General features: G+C 51.1%; 1 protein-coding gene across 4 annotated transcripts; it reads right to left on the bottom strand.

The window, feature by feature from the left end:
- Positions 1 to 852: 852 nt before the first annotated feature.
- On the bottom strand, positions 853 to 18,293 carry Ifitm10 (interferon induced transmembrane protein 10). Of its 4 annotated transcripts, none has more exons than XM_063227736.1 (3): positions 18,063 to 18,286; positions 15,202 to 15,654; positions 853 to 1,444 (listed from the first exon to the last, which is right to left on the bottom strand). In XM_063227736.1, the coding sequence occupies exons 1-3, from the start codon at positions 18,198 to 18,200 to the stop codon at positions 1,295 to 1,297; spliced, it is 741 nt and encodes a 246-aa protein (XP_063083806.1). In that variant the 5' UTR covers positions 18,201 to 18,286; the 3' UTR covers positions 853 to 1,294. The 4 variants fall into 4 exon arrangements, with proteins under 4 accessions (XP_063083806.1, XP_063083808.1, XP_023420210.2 ...); XM_063227738.1 differs by lacking the exon at positions 18,063 to 18,286 and adding an exon at positions 16,995 to 17,935; XM_023564442.2 differs by lacking the exon at positions 18,063 to 18,286 and adding an exon at positions 16,122 to 16,178.
- Between the last annotated feature and the right edge of the window lie 1,538 nt (positions 18,294 to 19,831).

Here is a 19,831-nt window from a genome sequence, read left to right as displayed (position 1 = left end):
TTTCATCTGGAAAGTGCTTTTCCAGACTGGGAGGAGAAGGATGATCTCTTCTTGCTGCTGCCAAAAGGTGAAGGCTCCAGCCCCACATTCCCATCTCTCCCACAAAGGCCCACCCTCCCCACTCACCACGCAGTGTCCCTGAGCCCCTGCTTCCTCCTTTCCCCTTCCCCATAGCAACCAGCATGGAAGCCCCATCCCAATGCCCTTGCACTGGTGACAACATCTCCCCTCAGTGTTGCCAACCCAGTGTTGCCAACCCGCCTCCCCACAGTGTTGCCTCTTGCCTGCATGTCTCCGCTTGGCATCTCAAAGTCGGCCTCTTCTTTCCACTGTTGGCCTGTGGCCCTCTCCCCCTGCCAGTTGTCTAGCCATTTGTCCGAAGCAGTGGCCAGAGGCCACCTCTGCCTGCAGCCCGCTCCATCACCACCCTAGACAGGCCTGTTCTTGTCCAGTCTAGTGCCCTCTCCTTAGTGCCACAGAACAGCACAGCTGCGGTGTCCTGAGCTGCAGCCTTGGATTGGCCTTCACTGTGACTCTGGCAAGCATGAGGCCACTTTGCCTGTTTAGGGCTGAGGAGACGCAGGCGTGGGTGAGGAACTTGCCTCCGTCTCAGGGATGGGCCAGCCCTGGCATCACTTCTGAGCACTTCCTCCTGGGAGAGCTGTAGGTTTCGGCTGTCCCATGTGTACCCAGACTGCATGCACCCCAGGGGTCAGGTCCATGTCAGCAATTGGCTGTGATGCAGCTCTGCAGACCCAGACTGTCAGGCTATAGCTAAAGGAGGCTCCTAAGGCTTCCAGGGTCCCTGCCCCCACCACACACACCTGGGGCATGGAATGAAGGCCACGCAGGAGCAGGGTAGGTATTTTATTGAAAGTTCACAGGTATAAGTACTCTGAGCAGGTCACAGCTTGGAGGAGGCGGGGTCAGGAAAGAGTGAGCCCCAGGTGCTGGCAGTCCCCCATCTCGGGAGCTCCCACATAAGCCCTTCTTGCTGGGGGGTCTGCAGGCCCCGGAGCCTAGGCAGGGCATATGGAAGCCGGGGCAGCAGTAGGGAAGAAGCTGGGGCCCAGAGACAGGCAGGGTGGAGGGCCAAGAGGCAGACAGGGACTGGATGGAGCTCTCTGCTCTTTGGGCGCTCAGTTTCAGCAGCCTCATTCTGGGTTACTCACGGCCTCTGAGGCCCAGAGGGAGCCTCGATCTGCCTCACCCTCAGGGCATCCTGCACCTCAGCGACCACACTCTGACAGGGAAGTCTCAGTGCTTCATTCTCACGGCCCTGGCGCCCATGGGGTCAGTAGTCAGTGAGTGGGTACCGCAGGAAGATGAAGACCAGGATGATGCAGGAGGCTGCCAGCGCCGAGCTGGTGATGTTGAACAGCCGAGCTGTTTTGGCATCTTCCACTGCCCCATTCAGGTCATTAAGGAGCTTCTTGTCCCGAACCTGGAGCCAAAAAGAGGATGAGACCTGGGTCACCAGGGTGTGGATGCGGGTGCCCACAGAAGGTGGAGGACCAGGACAACTTCCTGATTTTCAGTATCTGTATGCTCATCTGCAAGGAAGTGCCCTGGCTTTTGGGAAGCCTTGAGGTCTCCTGTGTGAAGTTTACTTTCAGAAAAGTTTATGAGAGAAATATTTAGAGAGAAAGAAAAAGCAAGTAGGGGGAAAACAGTAACATTTACAAATCTGGGAAAAAGTACCCGGGACTTTGTTTGTTTTAATTTGTTTTTCACAGCATTTTGGTAAGTCTGAAGTGATCTAAACTGAAAAGACAAGGTGGTCTTAGAGAGGGCAGTGTAGTGAGAGCAGAGGTGACATACACGCCCTGATGGAACTGATTCTGAGAGCAGGTGCTGGGAGGAGAGGACAGGTGCCCATCTGGCCCCATGTTGTCTGAAGAAGGATATGGTGGGAATGGGGTAGGAGGACCCCAGCTCCCTGGAGGGTCTGTGGGCACCCTGGCAATTTTCTGAGAGGGCACCCTCTTCCAAGGGAGTGTTGGGGTGTCCTTCTCTACCTACAAAGTCCAACAAGGGCAAGTGTGAGAACGGTGTAAGCAGAAATGAAAACCAGAGAGGAAGAAGAGAAGGAGAGAGAGAACCAAAGGGAAGAAGGAACAGAAAGCCTTAGCTAGTTCACGAGGTCCTTCTCCGCCTGCATGAGGCCAGCACCATGTGGCCCTTGTGTCACAGATGAGGGCACAGAGGGACACAAAGGCAGTTACCTGCTGGGTCACATGGTGAGCACTTGGCAGAACCAGGTCCGCGTCCAGCCAGCGACTATCTCGCATCTGTGCCCCTAACTGCTGTATTGCTGGAACGAGGACTACAATGAGCCAGTATAACTGCTGTTGTTCACAGTGGATTTGTTATGATTTATTATGAAAAACATTTGGCCAGTTATTAAAAATACCATAGCATAGCTGGACACAGAACCACTCTGCAGGAGAGAGTCAGATGTCTACAAGCCAGCAAAAAAATCAATGAGAAATGTCACTTTACATTGTAATTTAAAAATAAATAGGCAACTGGGCGTGGTGGCCCACTCCTGTAATCCAAGCACTCAGGAGGCTGCAAATTCAAGACCAACCTGGGCTACAATGTGAGTTCGAGTTCAACCTGAACTGCATAGTGAGACCTTGTCTCAAAAAGACAATTAATTAATTAATTAAAAAATTAAAATAAATAGGCTACAACCAGGTTTGGAGGTATATGCCTGTAATCCCAACACATGGGAGGCTGAGGCAGAGAGATCCTCATGAACTAAACAAAACCTTATTTAAATGAGTAAATAGGGAGAGAGGTACTGAAAGTTTTAGTTGGGTGTGGTGGTGCATGACTGTAATCCCAGCACTTGGGAGGCTGAGGCAGGAAGCTCATTGTGAGTTTGAGACGAGTGTGGGCTACAAAGTGAGCTCAAGGCCAGCCTAAACTGCATAGTGAGACCCTGTTTTCAAAAATACAAAAACAAACAAACAAAAAAAGAATGAAAGAAAAAGAAAAAAGAAAGTCTTTGCATTAGTCAACTGGGCTGGTTGAAGGAAGGAAGGTGGACAGATAGGACAGATAAGTACCTGGACTGACCAGGCCCAGTTCACTGGACAGACAGATGGTGAAGGTGGATGGAGATCAGAGCACTGAGTGGGGCAGAGGGCAGAGGGCAGGAAGGTGGGAGTGCACGCGTGCGCAGGAGAGCAGCTGGGTGGAGGATGGTTCTGTGTGGAGGGAGGAAGCAGGTAGTGGGAGGAGCAAAGGGAGAGGAGAGAGAGGAGGATGAAGGGATGGATGTGCAGACGGATAGAGGGATGGAGGGCTGGTGGGAGAGGAGGGTCAGATGGGACAGGAAGGTCAGATGGCAGGGAGGGGAAGGGAGAGCAGACTCACGGGGGATGTGCACATACAGAGATAGCAGAGTGCAAATGGGGCTGAGGGACAGGGGATGGAAGTGGGGAGCAGGCTCTGTCGGGGGAGTTGTTATTCCAGTGACCTTGGAGGGAATGGATGTTGGTAGCTGTCACTGAATTCTGTCCTCCTTCCCGAGAACAGGGAATCTTTATTAAATAGATTTGTAATTTTCTCCTTAAAGAGTTATCTTTTGTAGGTTTCGTATTCGCCTATTTATTCATTTAGGTTTTATTTTGTTTAGTTCATGAGGGTCCTTCTGTCTCGGCCTCCTATCTGTTGGGATTATAGGCATGTACCTCCACATCTGGCTTTAGCTATTTTATTTTATTTTATTTTATTTTATTTTATTTTATTTTATTTATTGTCTTTTTGAGAACAGGATCTTGCTACGCAGTTCAGGCTGCACTTGAGCTCACTTTGTAGCCCAAACTGGTCTCAAATTCACAGTGATCATCCTGCTTCAGCCTCCCAAATGCTGGGATTACCTCAACTAAAACTTTCTGTACCTTCCTCCCTATTTACTTATTTAGATTTGGTTTTGTTTAGTTCATAAGGATCTCTCTGCCTCAGCCTCCCATGTGTTGGGATTATAAGCATTTACCTCCAAACCTGGTTTTAGCCTATTTATTTTAATTTTTTAATTAATGAATTGTCTTTTTGAGACAAGGTCTCACTATGCAGTTCAGGTTGAACTTGAACTCACTTTGTAGTCCAGGCTGGTCTTGAATTTGCAGCCTCCTGAGTGCTTGGATTACAGGAGTGGGCCACCACGCCCAGTTGCCTATTTATTTTTAAATTACAATGTAAAGTGACATTTCTCATTGATTTTTTGCTGGCTTGTAGACATCTGACTCTCTCCTGCAGAGTGGTTCTGTGTCCAGCTATGCGATGGTATTTTTAATAACTGACCAAATGTTTTTCATAATAAATCATAACAAATCCACTGTGAACAACAGCAGTTCTGCGGGCTCGTTCTAGTCCTTATTCCAGACTGTGCAATACAGCAGTTAGGGGCACAGATGTGAGATAGTCGCTAGCTGGACGCACACCTGGTTCTGCCAAGTGCTCACCATGTGACCCAGAAGGTAACTGCCCTTACTGTCCCTCTGAGCCCTCATCTGTGACACAAGGGCCACATGGTGCTGTCCTCATGCAGGCGGTGAAGGGCCTCGTGAACTAGCAAGCGTGCAGGACTGGCAGAACAGCTGGCCCATAGCAGCTTTTATGGTGGAGGCGAAGGTGACTTTAGAAGAGTATGGAGTAGCACAGACGTAATAAGCAGTCCCTTCTCAAGCTAGAGCTTAAATTCCACTACAGAGCACAATGTTCACCTCATGTCTAGAGGTCTAACACTGTGCTAAAAAGTTTCATGTGACAAACACGATTTTGTCTTCTGATTCGTTAATGTGGTGGACTCCATTCATTGCTTTTTTCATATTAAAACAAAACAAAACAAAACAAAACCCAACAACAAAATGTCTGAAGCTGGGTCACATGGCTGTAATCAGCCCTCAGCAGGCAGAGGCAGGAGGATCATGAGTGCAAGGCTGCTTGCACAACTGGACTACATAGTAAGACCTTGTTACAAAATAAAAAGCCCCCCACCAAGCTATGAATTCTTCAGCTAAGTCTTGATCATTGCTTCTTGTTGGAAGGAATGACAGAGGCAAGGTTTCACATGGATGGATCAGCAATTGGAAGACAGCTGGATGGCAGCCAGCACAAAGGGATGCTGGCTATGAAGATGACATGGGAAAGGAGGGCCTGGGGAGACAACTCAGTATCTGGAAAGGGGGTGGGTTTGTGAAAGGTGGACAGAGAAGCGGTCACAGGAATAATGTATGCTGGATTGACAATAATGCACATTGAATCGGCAGAATGGGCAAGGAGGTAAATGTATCAATATACACTGGATTGGGTACAGCAGGTCCATAGATGGACATGTGACTACGCTAAGTGGACAGCACAGGAGAATAGGCGGTGGCACAAATGGGCAAAGCAACCTGTGGGTGTAAGCTGGATGAATGAATCAGGGGGTTAGGCAGGCAGGCAGAAAGCGACTTTATGAGTGTATGCTGGGTAGCTGTTGTGTGTACTGGGGATGCAGTAACATATGTCACATCATGGGCAGCTACCTAGGGTACATATGCTGGACAGGTGGAACAGGTAGGTGTGATCGCATGTTGGATGGGTGAGAAGGTACGTAAGTGAAAAAGGGGTTGTTGGGTAAGTTATGTGTAGCCCAATGGATGGTAGATAGAGAGATGAATCAATGGCTCAGTCATCAATCAGTTGATCTTTATCCAGTGCCTTTGTGCAGCTGCTGTTCTAGAAGGAATGAAACAGTCTCTGTCCTCGTGGAGTTTACATTCTGAGGCAAGGACCCCGGAAAGAAGTACATAAGGAAGTAAAGCGGCTGATGTGTTAAAAGTGCTCAGAAGAAACCCAAGGAGGTGTGGTCCTGGCTGTGTGCCGGGAAGAGCCAGTGAGGACGGGGCAGGTGAGGACAGACCAGACCAGACAAGTGGGACAGGCGTGGACACGAGTTTATCGGGGGAGAGGAGCACAGGTAGATGCAAAGCTGCAGGAACGCAGAGACCAGGACACAGGCGGATACAGGGCGAGAACACTGTTCAGGAGCCAGCTGGTGGGAGGTTTGGAGGAGATTTTTGCAGGGATTTAAGAAATACTGGGTGATCTGACATATCTCAACATGGAGATTCCAGCTGCCATGTTATCAACAGACTGAGAGAAAGACAGCACCTGAACAGGAGCAGAGATCAATGTACAGAACCAGCTCAAGGTCGGGGTGGCTCTCCAGGCAGGAGCAGTGAAGGTGGGAAGATAGAATCTGATTCTTTTTTGGGGGGTGGAGTACTGGGAATCAAACTCACAATCTTGGGCTTTCCAGGCAGGTGCTGAGCTGCTGAGCTATATCCCCGGCCTTCTCTGGATATACATTGAAGGCAGAGATGGTGGGGCTTCCTGAGGTCAGGTGTAGGGTGCTCAGAAACAGTGCTCAGCAGTCCAATTCTGGGCTGGCTAAATTGTAAGTCTGAGAGGCGTCAGCACAGACCTGGTGCATCTGAGACCTGGCAGGGCACCAAGCAAGGGCAAGTCAACAAGGAAGAGAGGCCCGGCAGACCCGGGGGCATCCTGAGTTCAAAGGTCAGTCCAAAAACAATCAGGGAAAGGGCCGAAGAATGAATGAAGAAAGCAGGAGGAGAACCAAGGGTGTGTAAGAATGGGAAGATGGAGGTCAGGGCAAAAAAGTGGAAAAACAAAGTTAGCACACAAAGACAGGCAGATACACTAGTGCCAGGTGATGGGGCAAAGAAAGGTGATGGGTGATACTGGGTGAATAAAGGTGGGGGGCAAACAGCAGAGAGCCTGGTAGTGAGATAGCTGTGTGAACCAGTCAAAGCAAGGATGGAAAGAGATGGGAGGACAGCAATAAGATGAACAGATCTGAGGACACAGAGATGAATCAACAGTCTACGACCCAAGAGAGGGCAGACCCTTACTAGAATCTGACCGTGCAGGCACCTTGATGTCAGACTTCCAAAGTCCAGGAATGTGAGAAATAAGTTCCTCTTGTTTATGAAGCACAAAGTCTGAGGTGATCCAGATTAGACAGGCAACTCAACTGGGTGTGAGTGAATGGGAAGTAGGGATGTACAGAAGGAAGAGAAAGAGAGATGAGAAAGGATGTCATCCGGTGACCGGATGGAGCGTGGGCTAGGGGACACATGGAGGAGACAGGGCAAAAGAGACCAAGGCGGATGAACAGAAGTTCTACGAGTGGAAGACCAGATACACTGGTAGAGCGGGTGGGTGGGTAGTTAAAATGGAGAGGGGCGGAAAGGAAGAGTGCTTGGCTGAGTGGCTCAGTGGATGAATTAGGGTGGGAAGTGGATGGAGGAGGGAAAGCAGGAGGAATGAGAGGAGAGGTAGGAGGACTTACAGGAAGAACAGAAGTAGGAGGAGCTAGGAGCAAGGTGTGAGAACCATTCTTGGTGATGGCCACAGGAAGTTACTTTGTTTCTCAGCTTCCTCATCTGGAAAGCTGTGCCTACTTCATAGCGCTTTATTATCATTAATTAAAATATTAAATTAAATAAGGAGGAATTCTAGAATATGCTAATAGCTCGACACATTTGCTGTTGTGTGGTCATTGCTATTTGCTGGTGTTGCTTTTGCCACTGTTACTGTTAATGAGTGAAGAAGGAGTGGATGACTCCAGGGAGAACACAATCAATGGAGAGTGGCGTGATGGAGGTGGTTAGCATGTAAGTAGTGAAACAGAGGAAGGAGAAAGAAAAAAACGGCTGCTGCAGGAACAGAAATATAAATTTAGTCAATAATCAATGGATGAATATAGGGGTGATTGAGTATGGAAGGAATATGGCAAAAGGGAAAAGGATGAATAGGGTAATTTACAGAAGGAGAAATGGATGGGCAGATGGTAGGAAGGAGGGGGGGTGAGAGCTGCACAGATGAGGGGTGTGTGTGTGTGTGTGTGTGTGTGTGTGTTTCTTGGCCTCCTCTAAACAATGCAGCATAAGAACTACTTATATAGTATTTACATTGTTCTAGGTGTCACATGTCATCCAGGGTTGATTTAAAGAACATGGGGGGATGTGTGTAAGTTGCACGTAAATACTATTTCATTTTATATTAGGACTTGAGCATCCTCAGATTTTATTGTCCACAAGGGGTCCAGAACCATCGCCCGTGGATATTGCGGGGCCACTATACGAATAAGTGACCCTATTTTAGCTTTTCTTGCCTACCTTGCTGGTCCAAATGCTGACTGATGCAGAAGCCTTTCATCTGTTCTCCTACCCCCATATCTCCGCATCCTATTTCCTACCCTCCATACAGCAGTAAGGTTAATTCTGAAAGCCACATCACACTGAGCTTTGTTTAAAATTCTTCAAGGAGTTCTCATTTCATTCCATGCCAAGATCTCTGCTGTAGTTCACAAGGCTACATAGTCTGACGCTCAGATCCCCTCTGATCCCCTCTCCTGTTTCCTACCCCTACTCCAGCCACACTGGTCTCCCGGTTCTAGAACATTCTTCCTCAGACACATGTGCAGCAATGGCAGGAACGATCCCACCAAAGAGGTCTTCTTTGCTCACTCTCTATAAAATAGAAGTCCCTGGCCATTTCCTCAACCACACTTTACTCTTCATCGATGACGTCACTGCCCAGCACATATAGCTGGGTGTTTCATTCCTGCCTGACCCCTTTGCCAGGAAATAAACACCTGTGGTCAAGGGCTACAAGTTCTTATCACTTTCTGGGAACTGTACAATCATTCCCTGGATGTGTAGTAAATGGTGAAGCAGTGGGAGGTTGTGGAGGGGTTTAAAGGAGATAATAATGGGGTGGCTGATTAGACAGATTAACAAAGGCCTGTGATGGTGACATCACACAGGAGAAAAAGGAGGGGGGAAAACAAAGTGAAGAAAGATGGACAGATGTGCAGATGGAGGGTAGATCGAGGGATAGAAGTGAGTGAGGCAGAGAAGAAAAAAAACAAGTCAGGTGTGGTGGCATATGCCTGTAATCCCAGTATTCTTGAAAGCTGAGGCAAGAGGATCACAAATTTAAGCCCAGTCTGGGTGACTTAGTGAGATCCTGTCTCAAAATAAAAAGTGTAAAAGGGCCGTGTAAGTTGATAGACTTGTGTATTGATGGATGGATGCCCAGGCAAAGTTCTACCAGAGAGGCAGGATGGATGTATGGAATATAAAAGCTCAGGGCAAAGGTCCTGGGGTCAATCCCCAGCACCACACAAAAAAATGTTTTTCAAAGAGACAAATCTGCAGGAGGTAATGTGGAAAAACTAGCTGGAACAATGAGGAGAAGACTGCATGGCATAAAGGGGGATAACTGAAGAAATGAGGTGACAATATGTGGAGAGAGGGATTAATAGGAGTTAGATAAGGGTATGAGGAGGGTAATTAGTTGGAAGCAAAAAGCAGAAAGGAAAGGTAGGCGTGGGGGTGACTGCATGAGCTAGTGAGTTCTGTGTTTTGATGGGTAAATGTGAGAGAAAAGAATGGGTGGGTATACCATAGAAAAATGGGGTACGTGGTTGGAATGAGAAGAGTTAGGGAAAGGGAGGAATGGGAAAGCTGGGAAGCAGACAGAGTGGATAAGTACACGTGTGTTAACATGTAACGGATAAGTTGTTGGGTGGGGCAGCCAGACAGGCAAAAGTAAAAAAAGAAGGGGACGAGAGGAAATAACAGGGGAGAAGGTAGTTAGGGGTCATAAGCTGGGAAAGGATGGCGCTTGAAGGAAGCTGACAGGTTTGTGTATGGATGGATAGATGCCCAGGTAAAGTCCTACACAGGGCTGGTGAACACACACGGGGGGATAGAGGCGGGACCAGAGAGGGAAGATGGATGTGTGAAATAACAGTAACAGTAACAGGAAGAAATTCTCATGGCCAGGTACTGTACTGCAGAATTACATGTACTAATTTCTCTCAACACCACCTTGAAGTAGGAACTGCACAAGGCAGCACATGTGTGGTTACCTATTTGAGGGCTCATAGCTAGTTAACAGTGTATCTGAGACTTAAACACACGCTCTGAGTCAGGGTCACCATCATCCATATGGGGTATGGCTATGTGGAAACCACAGAAGGCAAAAGAGATGGGCAGGAAGAGGGCGGGAAAGTGGGGAAATGGTTGGATGATCATTGGTACAGACGTAGTTGGGAGAAACGAAAAACAGGAAGCAAGGGGGAAGGGTAGATTATGAAAAGGTCAATGGAGGGTGGGTGTGCGGGATGCAGATGAATGATTTTGTATATTGATGGATGGTATTCAGGGAGAGGGGGAGAAGCAAGGGACACCAGGAGGGAAGGAAAGTAGATAGATGATGGGAAGACAGAACTATATGGATGGATTCATGATGAAAAAAACAGGTGTGTGAACTGGACAATGAATGAAACCAAGGACATAGTGAGGCTGCATGGATATATTACAAATTAATGAATTCAGCATGTAGAGTGGACATAAGGGATAAAAGAAAAAGGAAAAATAAGATACGGATGCATGAATAGTTGGATAAATGGATGGATGAGAAGAGAAGAAAAATACAAACATGATAATGGGTGAGTTACCCTGGGAGTTGAAAGGTAAATGGTGAACACAAGTGTGAAGAAAGGCACTTGGCTGGCTGGCTGGAAATGGATGGATGGGTGGATGGATGGATGGATGGACAGATGGACAGATGGATGGACAGATGGATGGATGGACAGATGTGGATCACCTAGAGAGGCAAGGGGAAGGATGAAGAGGGATGACTTGAAGTAGAAGCATCCATGCATTGGGCCCAAGATGGGTGAATGATCAAACATATTGATAGGGAGGATTGATAGGAAAGTAGGAAACTCACTGGGAGAATGATGTTAAAGGAATAGCTCATTGGATTTATGCACATGGTAGGTGGGAGCAGAACAGGAGATCAGGAGAGGGAGGAGGAAGCATGAAAGGTCAAATAGAGGGTCGGGAGGTTATCTGGAGGATTGAGAGGAATGAAGGAATCAGTCACATGTCACTTAGTGACAGGGAAACGTTCTGAGACATGCATCTTTAGGTGACTTCATCATTGTGCTAACATTAGAGTGCACTCACACAATCTGAAATGGCGATGATATCATTAGCTGACGTCATTTTAATGGAACTGCCAGTGTATGTGTGGTCCTCTGTTGACCGAAACATCACATGACCATGTAAGAGTGGGACGGTGGTGGATAGACAGATGGATGGGGAGATGGGTGGTTGTGGATGGATGATGTTGCTTCTCAGAAAGGAGGGAGTGGAAGACATGCATATACAAAAGCCAACAGAGCATCCTCCCTCTGAATCTATTCCATCTGGTTTCTTTGTCACTGGGGAGTCTCCCAGTCTCTTGGGCTCAAGTTAAGTAGCTATTACCTCCTGGCTGCATGTACTGTCCCCCTCTTTGCCTTAGCTCAGGCCTCATGATATCCCACCTGGACCTCCATACTGGCAACATAACTGCCTTTAGGCTTTCCTCATCCCCTTCCTCCACACTGCTCTTCATGGTACAGCATGATCACATCTTCTTCTTCAATGGTCTCCATGGTGGAAACCAGATCCTTCGCTATAGGGCTTCTGCCTGCCTATTCGGGATTATCTTCCACACCCTATAAGGGCAGAGCTCTTACTGATTCCCAAAGCCCCAACCTCCATGTCATTCTCTCTGGAATGCCTTTCCCCTCACCCACTCTTTTAAGACCCAGAAAAATGCGTCCTCTTCCCAGAAGTCTCCTGCCCCTGAGCCTCACTCATCCACAAGTATTTCCTTTCTGAGGCACTGAGGATATTTATGCCAGCTTGCCACAGGCCCTCTGTCCATCCTCCCATATAACCAACATTCTCTGACTCCTATGTTAATCAACTTCGTTTTGGATGCTGACGACACCAAAATGAAAGGATGGTTGGGGTGGAAGTAGGCAGATGTGGGCAAGGGTGTCCTGAGGTTTGTGAGACTTCAATCTTACAAATTCCCCCAGCTGAGGAAAGAGCTTATGTAAACCTACATAAGAACATTACTTATGGTGTTTCCAGAATGACACAGGCAGGAGAGTGTTTGGTGAGGCCAGGAAAGGGATGCAAAGGAGTTTTCAGGCATCTTAAACAAGATGAAAATCTGGACACTATCCAGCTCACAAGAAAGCTTTCTCAGAAAGGAGGGAGTAGAAGACATGCATATATAAAAACCAACAGAGCATCCTCGCTCTGAATCTATTCCATTTGGTTTCTCTGCCACTGGGGAGTCTCCCAGTCTCTTGGGCTCAAGTTAAGTAGCTATTACCTCCTGGCTGCATCTACTGTCCTCCATCTTTGCCTTAGCTCAGGCCTCATGATATCCCACCTTACATCACATGACCATGTAAGAGTGGGACGGTGGTGGATAGATAGATGGATGGGGAGATGGATGGCTGTGGATGGATGATGTTGCTTCTCAGAAAGGACGGAGTGGAAAACATGCATATACAAAAGCCAACAGAGCATAATGCCACGGTTATTATGAGGCGGAGTGCATGAATAGAGAGTTTATTTTCATATCCCACCCTTTCCAAAGGGCTAAGCGAAGTGAGGCTCCGGTCTCTGTGATGCAGGCCTAGTCTGCATGGAGTGGTGCTGGCCCAGTTGGTGGAGGGCTGTGGGGTGGCTGGTGGACATATGAACAGACAGGGCAAGACAGAGATGTAGCACTTATTTCACACCTGTTTACCTGCCAGCTGCTGCCATGTTTACATGTGCTGGCTCCAATGGCATTTTGTTTCTGTTTCTTTGGTGATCATATAAGGGAACAGGGACTCAGTGAGGCAGGTGAGATAGCTACATCTCTACAGCTGGAGTTTCAGCCAGAACTTCCTGACCCCCTGTTCACCCTCTGCCCTTGGAATTACCCATGACAAGCTGCATACAGTATGGGTGCAGCAGGTCAGGATACATGTAGCTGATGGGCAGGTGGACAATTCTCAGGCTCAGGGCCAGAACCAGCTGCTCTGTGTTCCCTTCTGTCTGGAGGCAGTCAGCTCACCTTGCTCCACACCCCTGGGGAAGCCTCAGAGCCTTCCAAGTCTCACTACCTCCCAGGAAGGGCCAGCACCAGAAGGAAATGTATGAGCCTTCCTTGACCCCAAAACACCAATCTCATACCACCCCCACTGCAGCACAAACCCGGTACCATCCAGAGATGCCTGACCTACCTACAACCCACACCAGATGGGACTGCCCCACGCCAGAAGCCAGCCAGCACAGGCTGAGCCAGGGGAGGAGGGGATGGTTTCCGGACCGAAGCCCAGGCAGCCAGATCATGCCACAGGCCACCAGAAGTGCAAGGCAAGAGGGCACCAGGGAGGCTGAGCTCTATCAGCTGCAGCCACAGCTGCCCCAGGAAGCACGTTCTCTGCTCAGCGTTGGCCTGGAGAATGGAGCAGAGCCAAACTAGGGACCAACACCAGATCCCAGGGTCTTTCACTTACTGCCCTATTGTGCAGGCATACACTCATGTATGAGTACCTCCTCCACATTCACACTCAGCATATACTTACACTGGCATTTTCAAGCACACTCAAACACATGCATTCACTCATATACATGCACACAAATGTATGCACATGTATAAATCCACACACACATGTAATCACACTCATGCTCCCCACACATGCATATATATTTGCACATACACTCATGCACATCATTCAACACATGCACAATACATGCACACACACACATTGCATTATATTCATGTTCCCCCACATACTCACATGTCTACACTCATACCTATATAAACACACAGTACACTTACATGCACACCCATGCAATATACCCACATCTGCACATGCTCATAGGCACACATTCATTCACATATACAGTCAGATGTACATGCATGTACACACATGCAAATGCAAATGACACACACATCACACATGCATATTCACATACACAAGTCCCAAATAGTGGAGCCAGAGCTAAGTACACAGGCTTGAAGATGAAGGTGCAAGTGACAGTGTTGGTGGCGGCACTGGGGCTGAGTCAGGGAAAGGATGGAGGCCAGGTGGCCAGCATGTGATGGAGGGCAGGGTGGGGCGCACACTCAGAAATGATCAGAGCAAGATGTCCCAGTGTCCTTCCTTCCTCCCAGGACAGCCTGCCTGAGCTCTCCTCTCCCTTGTAGGCCAGCCCTCTGCCACCCCCACCACCCTGAGAAGCTTCAGTCAGTAGACTGCATCTGGCTTAGGCCATTCAAGTCTAGGCTTGGGAAGAAATGACCTGGCTCAGTGTGAGCCAAACACTTTCTTCTTTTTTATTCATTCATCTATCCTCCCTCACTCCCTCACTCCTGCTTCCCTCCCTCCCTCCTTCCTTCTGGAATGGGAGGGTGGGTGGAGAGCCTGAGCCTGTCTCCTTGCACCATGCTGGTGGGTTGCAACAACCCAGAGCTGCTTGGTCCTTACATAGGACACAGGGGCTGCCCCACCTGAGTGTGTCTTATCATCACCCCCATATGTGTAGTCAGTTCCCTCACTTTGCCCTTGGGGGATGTGGCTTCATTACCTACCGCCCTAATCTGCTCCAAACCAATTCCTCTCAGTATCAAGGGGCTCTAGAAATTATGTCCACTCTGGGTAAAAAGTGTGACTGGGGAGTGTTGGGAGAGGCTTCCCTGTTCTTGCTCTGGATTGCTCTGGTCACTAGGCACTGTCCCCCCAGCAAGTGCCAAGCTGGGTGCACATGGTGCCTGGCATCAAGCTTCTGGGTAAGGGGGTCTGCAAGGGTCCTGGCCTCACTCTCTTGACAGACACAGGGCTGCAAGCCCTCTTCAGTTTCATGCCAGCTCTGTATCCATTTGCTTAGGGGTAGCTGCCAGCTAAGTTGAATTCTCACACGATAGGTTAAATTCCCACATTCCCTGACCAGAGGACAGGGCTCTGAGTGCTGAGTCCCCCACTCCCCATGGCTCGGCTAAACTAGCTGTGCCGAGCTGGTCCCAATGAACCCAAGCTCCATCAAGATCTTTTTTCAGTTCAGCTTCTTGCTGCCGGCTCAGACCTAGCCAACACTCATCTCCGCACCCACCAGCATGGCCCCTTGCGGTTGTCAGATCCCCTGCCCCTTGACTGTATCTGTTCTGCTCAGAGGCTCCTCTGGGAAGGGAGGGCCAGAACAACACAGTCAGGGCTCACCCTGCTAGTGCCTTCCCCACCACCCCCATCCCTGCCGCCATGCTCACTTTGAGGGAGTAGGCCAATGCGATAAAGCCCAGGCAGCAGAAGTTGAGGTAGACGAAGTTGAAGATGGACCACAGGTAGTAGTCGTTCACCTCGGTGGTGTCCGGGTAGACCTCGATGACTGTTGTGGGGTTTGTCATGGTCTTCTTTTCGGCTAAGTGCTTGCAAGCCTGAGGGGCACCGGTCGCCCGCACACTGTCGGTCTTGCTGCTCTTGGATTCCATGGGGAACAGAGTGGGAGCCATGGGAGGTGAGGCCGAGGCCTCAGGGGCAGGGGCCGCTGGAGCCTGCAAAGCGGGGGGCTTGGACACACAGGCAAAACAGCCCTTGGGTGAACCTGCTGGGGGCCTCGGGATCCAGAAGGCCCCGTCCAGGGGGACACGGGCTTCCTGGGCGCCGTCCGTGGTGCTGGCCGGGGCTCCCAGCAGGGCTGGGCACTGGCCGTGGCCCTGGGCCTGGAGAAGGGAAGAGAATAGGAAGTCAGGCCCTACCTGCCTCTCAGTGCTCAGCCTCAAGGCTGCTGCATCCCCCTCTGCGGCCCCATTCAGAGCCCCTAGTGGAGATGAAGATCCCTGAGAGGCAGCCAGCTGCTGTCTGCCACCTGCCTCCCCCACCCACTGGCCACTGCTGATGCCAAAGCCCTCCGCAGCAGCCTTGGCAGGCGCATCTCGGCTTTTCATCACTTTGCCATCTGCGCACAAACACCCACTGACACACACACAACAGCACCTCAAATGCACCCCCAACAGCACTCCCACAGACACACTGTTGCCATACATAGAGGTCCCCGGAACCCCAAACATCCCAGCACACAGACCTACAATGCAAGCCTCAGGCGCTGCCTGGCAGAACAGGCAGCTTTTGAAGCCCCTGCCCACAGACAGACAGACAGACAGACAAACAGACAGCAAACAACCAGCACCATCAGACAGGCTCCCCAACCCCGGCACACCCTGGCTGACATCGCCAGGTAAACAACTGTCCACTGTGCTACGCACTGGACACGGACAGCGACGCAGGCTCAGACAGTCGCCAGAGGGAGGATAAACACAAGTGCCAGGCACCAAACTCGCACTCATCGCCCCCAACCCCCACCTCAGCTGAAACTGGTCTCTGGGACCCCAAGCGTGCACTCCCACACACGAAGCCCCCTTGCCACAAACGGACGCACGACTCCGAAACGAACACTTCTCCAAAGAGGCACCCAGGCGCTCGCCTTCCGCGCCACTCCGCGTGCGGCACACGGGGGTCTGCACCAGGCTCCGCCGCCCGCCCCCCCCCCCCCCGCCCCAGGGCCGCTGCAGCCACCGGGACAGTGCGTCCTCACCTACTGGAGACTGCCGTGGGCAGCCAGACCCCTGCGCCTCTGTGCGCGCGTCCTTCCACCGTCCCGGGCCGCTATCTGTCCACCGAGGCGCGTCCCGGTGGCCCAACCTTGGAGGCGGGGAGCGCGCGGTGCTCTCCACGCCGCTGCCTCCCCCGTTGCCCGCGCCGCTCCGCAGCGCCAGCCCGGCCGCGGCTGCAGCCAGAGCCTGACTCACAGAGGCGGTGGTGGCGGTGGTGGCGGCGGCGGCGCAGACACCTCCGCCTCCTCCGCCGGGAGGCGGGGGCCTCAGGCCGGCCGGAAGCCGCGACCCCAGGGAATGGCAGGCCGGACAGGCATGGGACCATGGGATCCAGCGCCACACCGCCTCCATCATCCCAGACCACCAAGCTTGTCATCCGGGCCCACCCTACTGCCACTCTTCCTTGGAGTCCCCTGTCGCTGTTGAAGAGGGTCTGGGGCAGTCCTCACCTCTCTCCTCAGGAGAGATGCCCCTTACTCCTGCTCTTCTCTCTTCCCAGGAGCTGCTGTCTTCAGAGCCCCCACCCACCTCGCCACCTCTGGGCCTGTTAAGCCCACCTGCCATTTCTTCCCTCTGGCAGAGTTCGTGCCCCAGGTGGTGAGATCTCAGTCCTGGTGCAATGGAAACCACAATCACCTCCTTCCTCCCCCTAGTCCATGGAGCCCCTCACTTCCCAGTCCTGGGGCAGTCTGAGCCTTACAAAGACCCTATTGGGGCCCCCTGAGACTTCCTCCTCTCTGTCCTGTCTTGACCCTGCTCCTGGCCAAGCTTGTCCTCTAGCTCAGCTCATGTCCCTGTCTCTGACCAAGCCCTTCTCTAAAGTCTCTGGTCTCTCAAAGTTCCCAAACACTTGCATCACAGTTCCAGAGTGGTGTGTACATCACCAAACCTCCACCCAACCATCCATTTTTGCAGTCCTGTCCCTACAAGTCCCCAGAACCTAAGGCCACTCTCCAACCCCTTCCTTGCTGAGCCTACCAAGTCCAGGACCTTCGCTGGAGCTCCCACCCACCTGCCTGAGTCTCATCTCTACCTAGCCTACTCTCTCTAATCCAATTCATTCAAAAAGTGGGTGCTGGATCCTGTGGCCCTTCACGAGTCAGTTGTCCCTGCATAAGTGCATAGACTACTCTCTCAGCGCCAGTGTCCTGCTCCAAAGCCTTGGCCCCTGGTCTCTTACTGCGACCTCCAACACTGGTAACCTTGAAGCCCAGTTCATGCACTTGCCAGGGCCTCTCCGTGAGCCTCCATCCCATTTGGGCCCCATCCTGAGGGTGCTGTACCACACCTCACTTCCCCTAAACAGTGCCACTCTCTCCACTGGACACTCCCCAACACACACACACACACACACACACACACACACACACACACACGCACACACACATACACACACACTCTCATACTCTCTCCAATACTTATTCTCTCTCAATTGATCTCCCAGCAGAAAAGTTGTAATGGACCCCCTCTGCTTGGAAAGAACCCGAGCTCTCCCTCCCTTGATGTCCCCTGTATACCATACAGTTGCCAACTCTGAGCTGGGTTCTCTTCACCGGTTTGGTGGCCTTACTGGGCCCAGACCTTCTCCTAAGTCCCCTGAAACTATACTTGTGCCCTTCTCCCTCTCCAGTCTGTCCTCCTGTCCAAGGCCCCATCCTTCCTCCTATGAAGCCGTTTTCTGGAGCCCTAGTGTTTTGCCTCCAGCCTCTCCAAGACACTCCCTCATTCCCTCAACCTCTCAGGAACTCATTCCCAAGTTAGTGCTCACCGGGCCCTGCCTCTCTGAACCCTTTCTCTCTGGAACTTCTGGGCTCTCTAAGCCCAGAGTCCTTTTCAGAACCCTTGTAGCAGGAGAAGCCACACCCCCTCAAAAGTCCCTCCCTTGTTGGTGCAGGCCCCGCCTCCTCTCCCAGGCTGACCCCCTGGCTCAGCCTCCACCTGGCCTGTAGGAAACCCACAGCTTGAAGTGATCTTAAATGATGTTTTTTAAATCTTTTTTTAATCGGTACCGGGGATTGAACTCACGACCACACGCTTGCAAGGCAGGCACTTATGCTGCTGAGCCCCTAAATGATGTTGATAACACCCTGTATATGAAGAATTCCCAAACTCAAAGAGCCCTCCCTCCCTTTTTGGAAGTCCAGGCTGCTCCCTTCATGAAGCTCAGCTTTAGTGCATGGGCCCAGAGGCCCATATGTAGATGGGCCCACAGGTAGATGGGTCTCTGGCAGAGAACCAGAGCCTGGTATGGAACCAGACTGTTTGTGTTTACCTAAGTCTACCTCCCCTTTCTCAAGGGCCTGGCCCTACGGAACTCAGACCCAGCATCCAGATGTGCTGAAGACTGGGCCCAACCTCTTCGTGTGGCTGTTATGCCATTCTGACTCCTCAGGGCAGGCACCCCTTTGAGACCCTGTCTGGTGCTACCCTGGGCACTAGCAGAATAGCCAGGGTAGCCAAGTCTGCACATCTCAGGCAGCAAGAGATGCCTGGGCCTCAGAGCAGGGCTGATCAAGGTCATTGACAAGGGCAGTCAAGCCCTCTCCCTGCACCTCACCTTGGGGGATTATCTCCAAGGCCTCAGCAGTCCTCACTCTGATATGGTGGGTGAAGGGCTGACCTTGGGTAGACACCTCCTACAGATTCTCCAGGCCAGGAATCTCCCACCCTGAGGGAGCCAGGTGGTGCAGAGGGGCCATTGTTTAGACACTTCCAGGGCCCCCACAGCCAGCCATACAGTGAGGCCTGTTACTCCCTGAAGCCAGGGAGTCTTGGGGTGGGTCATCTAGCCAGAAAACCTCTGAGGCTGGATTTGAACCTGAAGTCAGACTCCAGGGTCCTAAGAATCCTAACTGGCTGACTAAATAGCTGCTGGGCAGCTGAGCTGTGGGCTTGAGCAAACACGGGCAGCTCAGGAGGGAGAGGAGTGGACAGCAGCCTCAGGCCAGCAGAAGAGGGGAGGAGCTGCTTTCCAGCCTTGGTGCACAAAGTGCCTGATGACACTTGTCTCCAGAAACCCTGCCAGGCCCTGCGGAGCTCTCTCCAGCTCCCTGCTCATATTTCAGGTGCAGAGAACACTGACCACATGTACCCTGGCCTCCTGGCAGCTCTGGGAGAATGTTCTGCAGAGAAGGTGCCTGCTGAGGTTTGATGCTTGGGTGCAGGCCTAAGCCCCAAACTAGGAAACCAGTAACCATCACCATCCAGCAGGCTGAGAAGGAGCCAGAATGACAGGATGACAAACATCACACTCACCCCCAGTCTCGTATACCTGCTGGGGTTGAGA

The sequence above is a fragment of the Cavia porcellus genome, unplaced genomic scaffold (assembly GCF_034190915.1).
Source record: "Cavia porcellus strain 051 isolate PalLab524CR breed Dunkin Hartley unplaced genomic scaffold, mCavPor4.1 scaffold_17, whole genome shotgun sequence".
Lineage (NCBI taxonomy): Eukaryota > Metazoa > Chordata > Mammalia > Rodentia > Caviidae > Cavia > Cavia porcellus.
The sequence above is the reverse complement of the archived record's forward strand: the minus strand, read 5'-3'. Positions and strand labels throughout refer to the sequence as shown.

Excerpts from the sequence above, each read along its gene's own strand:
- Ifitm10 (XM_063227736.1), bottom strand. The coding sequence starts at position 18,200 with ATGGGGCCTTGGACAGGAGGACAGACTGGAGAGGGAGAAGGGCACAAG. Across the intron at positions 15,655-18,062 it reads TCAGAGTTGGCAACTGTATG|GCCCAGGGCCACGGCCAGTG; the intron begins GTATACAGGGGA and ends TCCCTTCTCCAG. Across the intron at positions 1,445-15,201 it reads CATTGGCCTACTCCCTCAAA|GTTCGGGACAAGAAGCTCCT; the intron begins GTGAGCATGGCG and ends TTTTGGCTCCAG.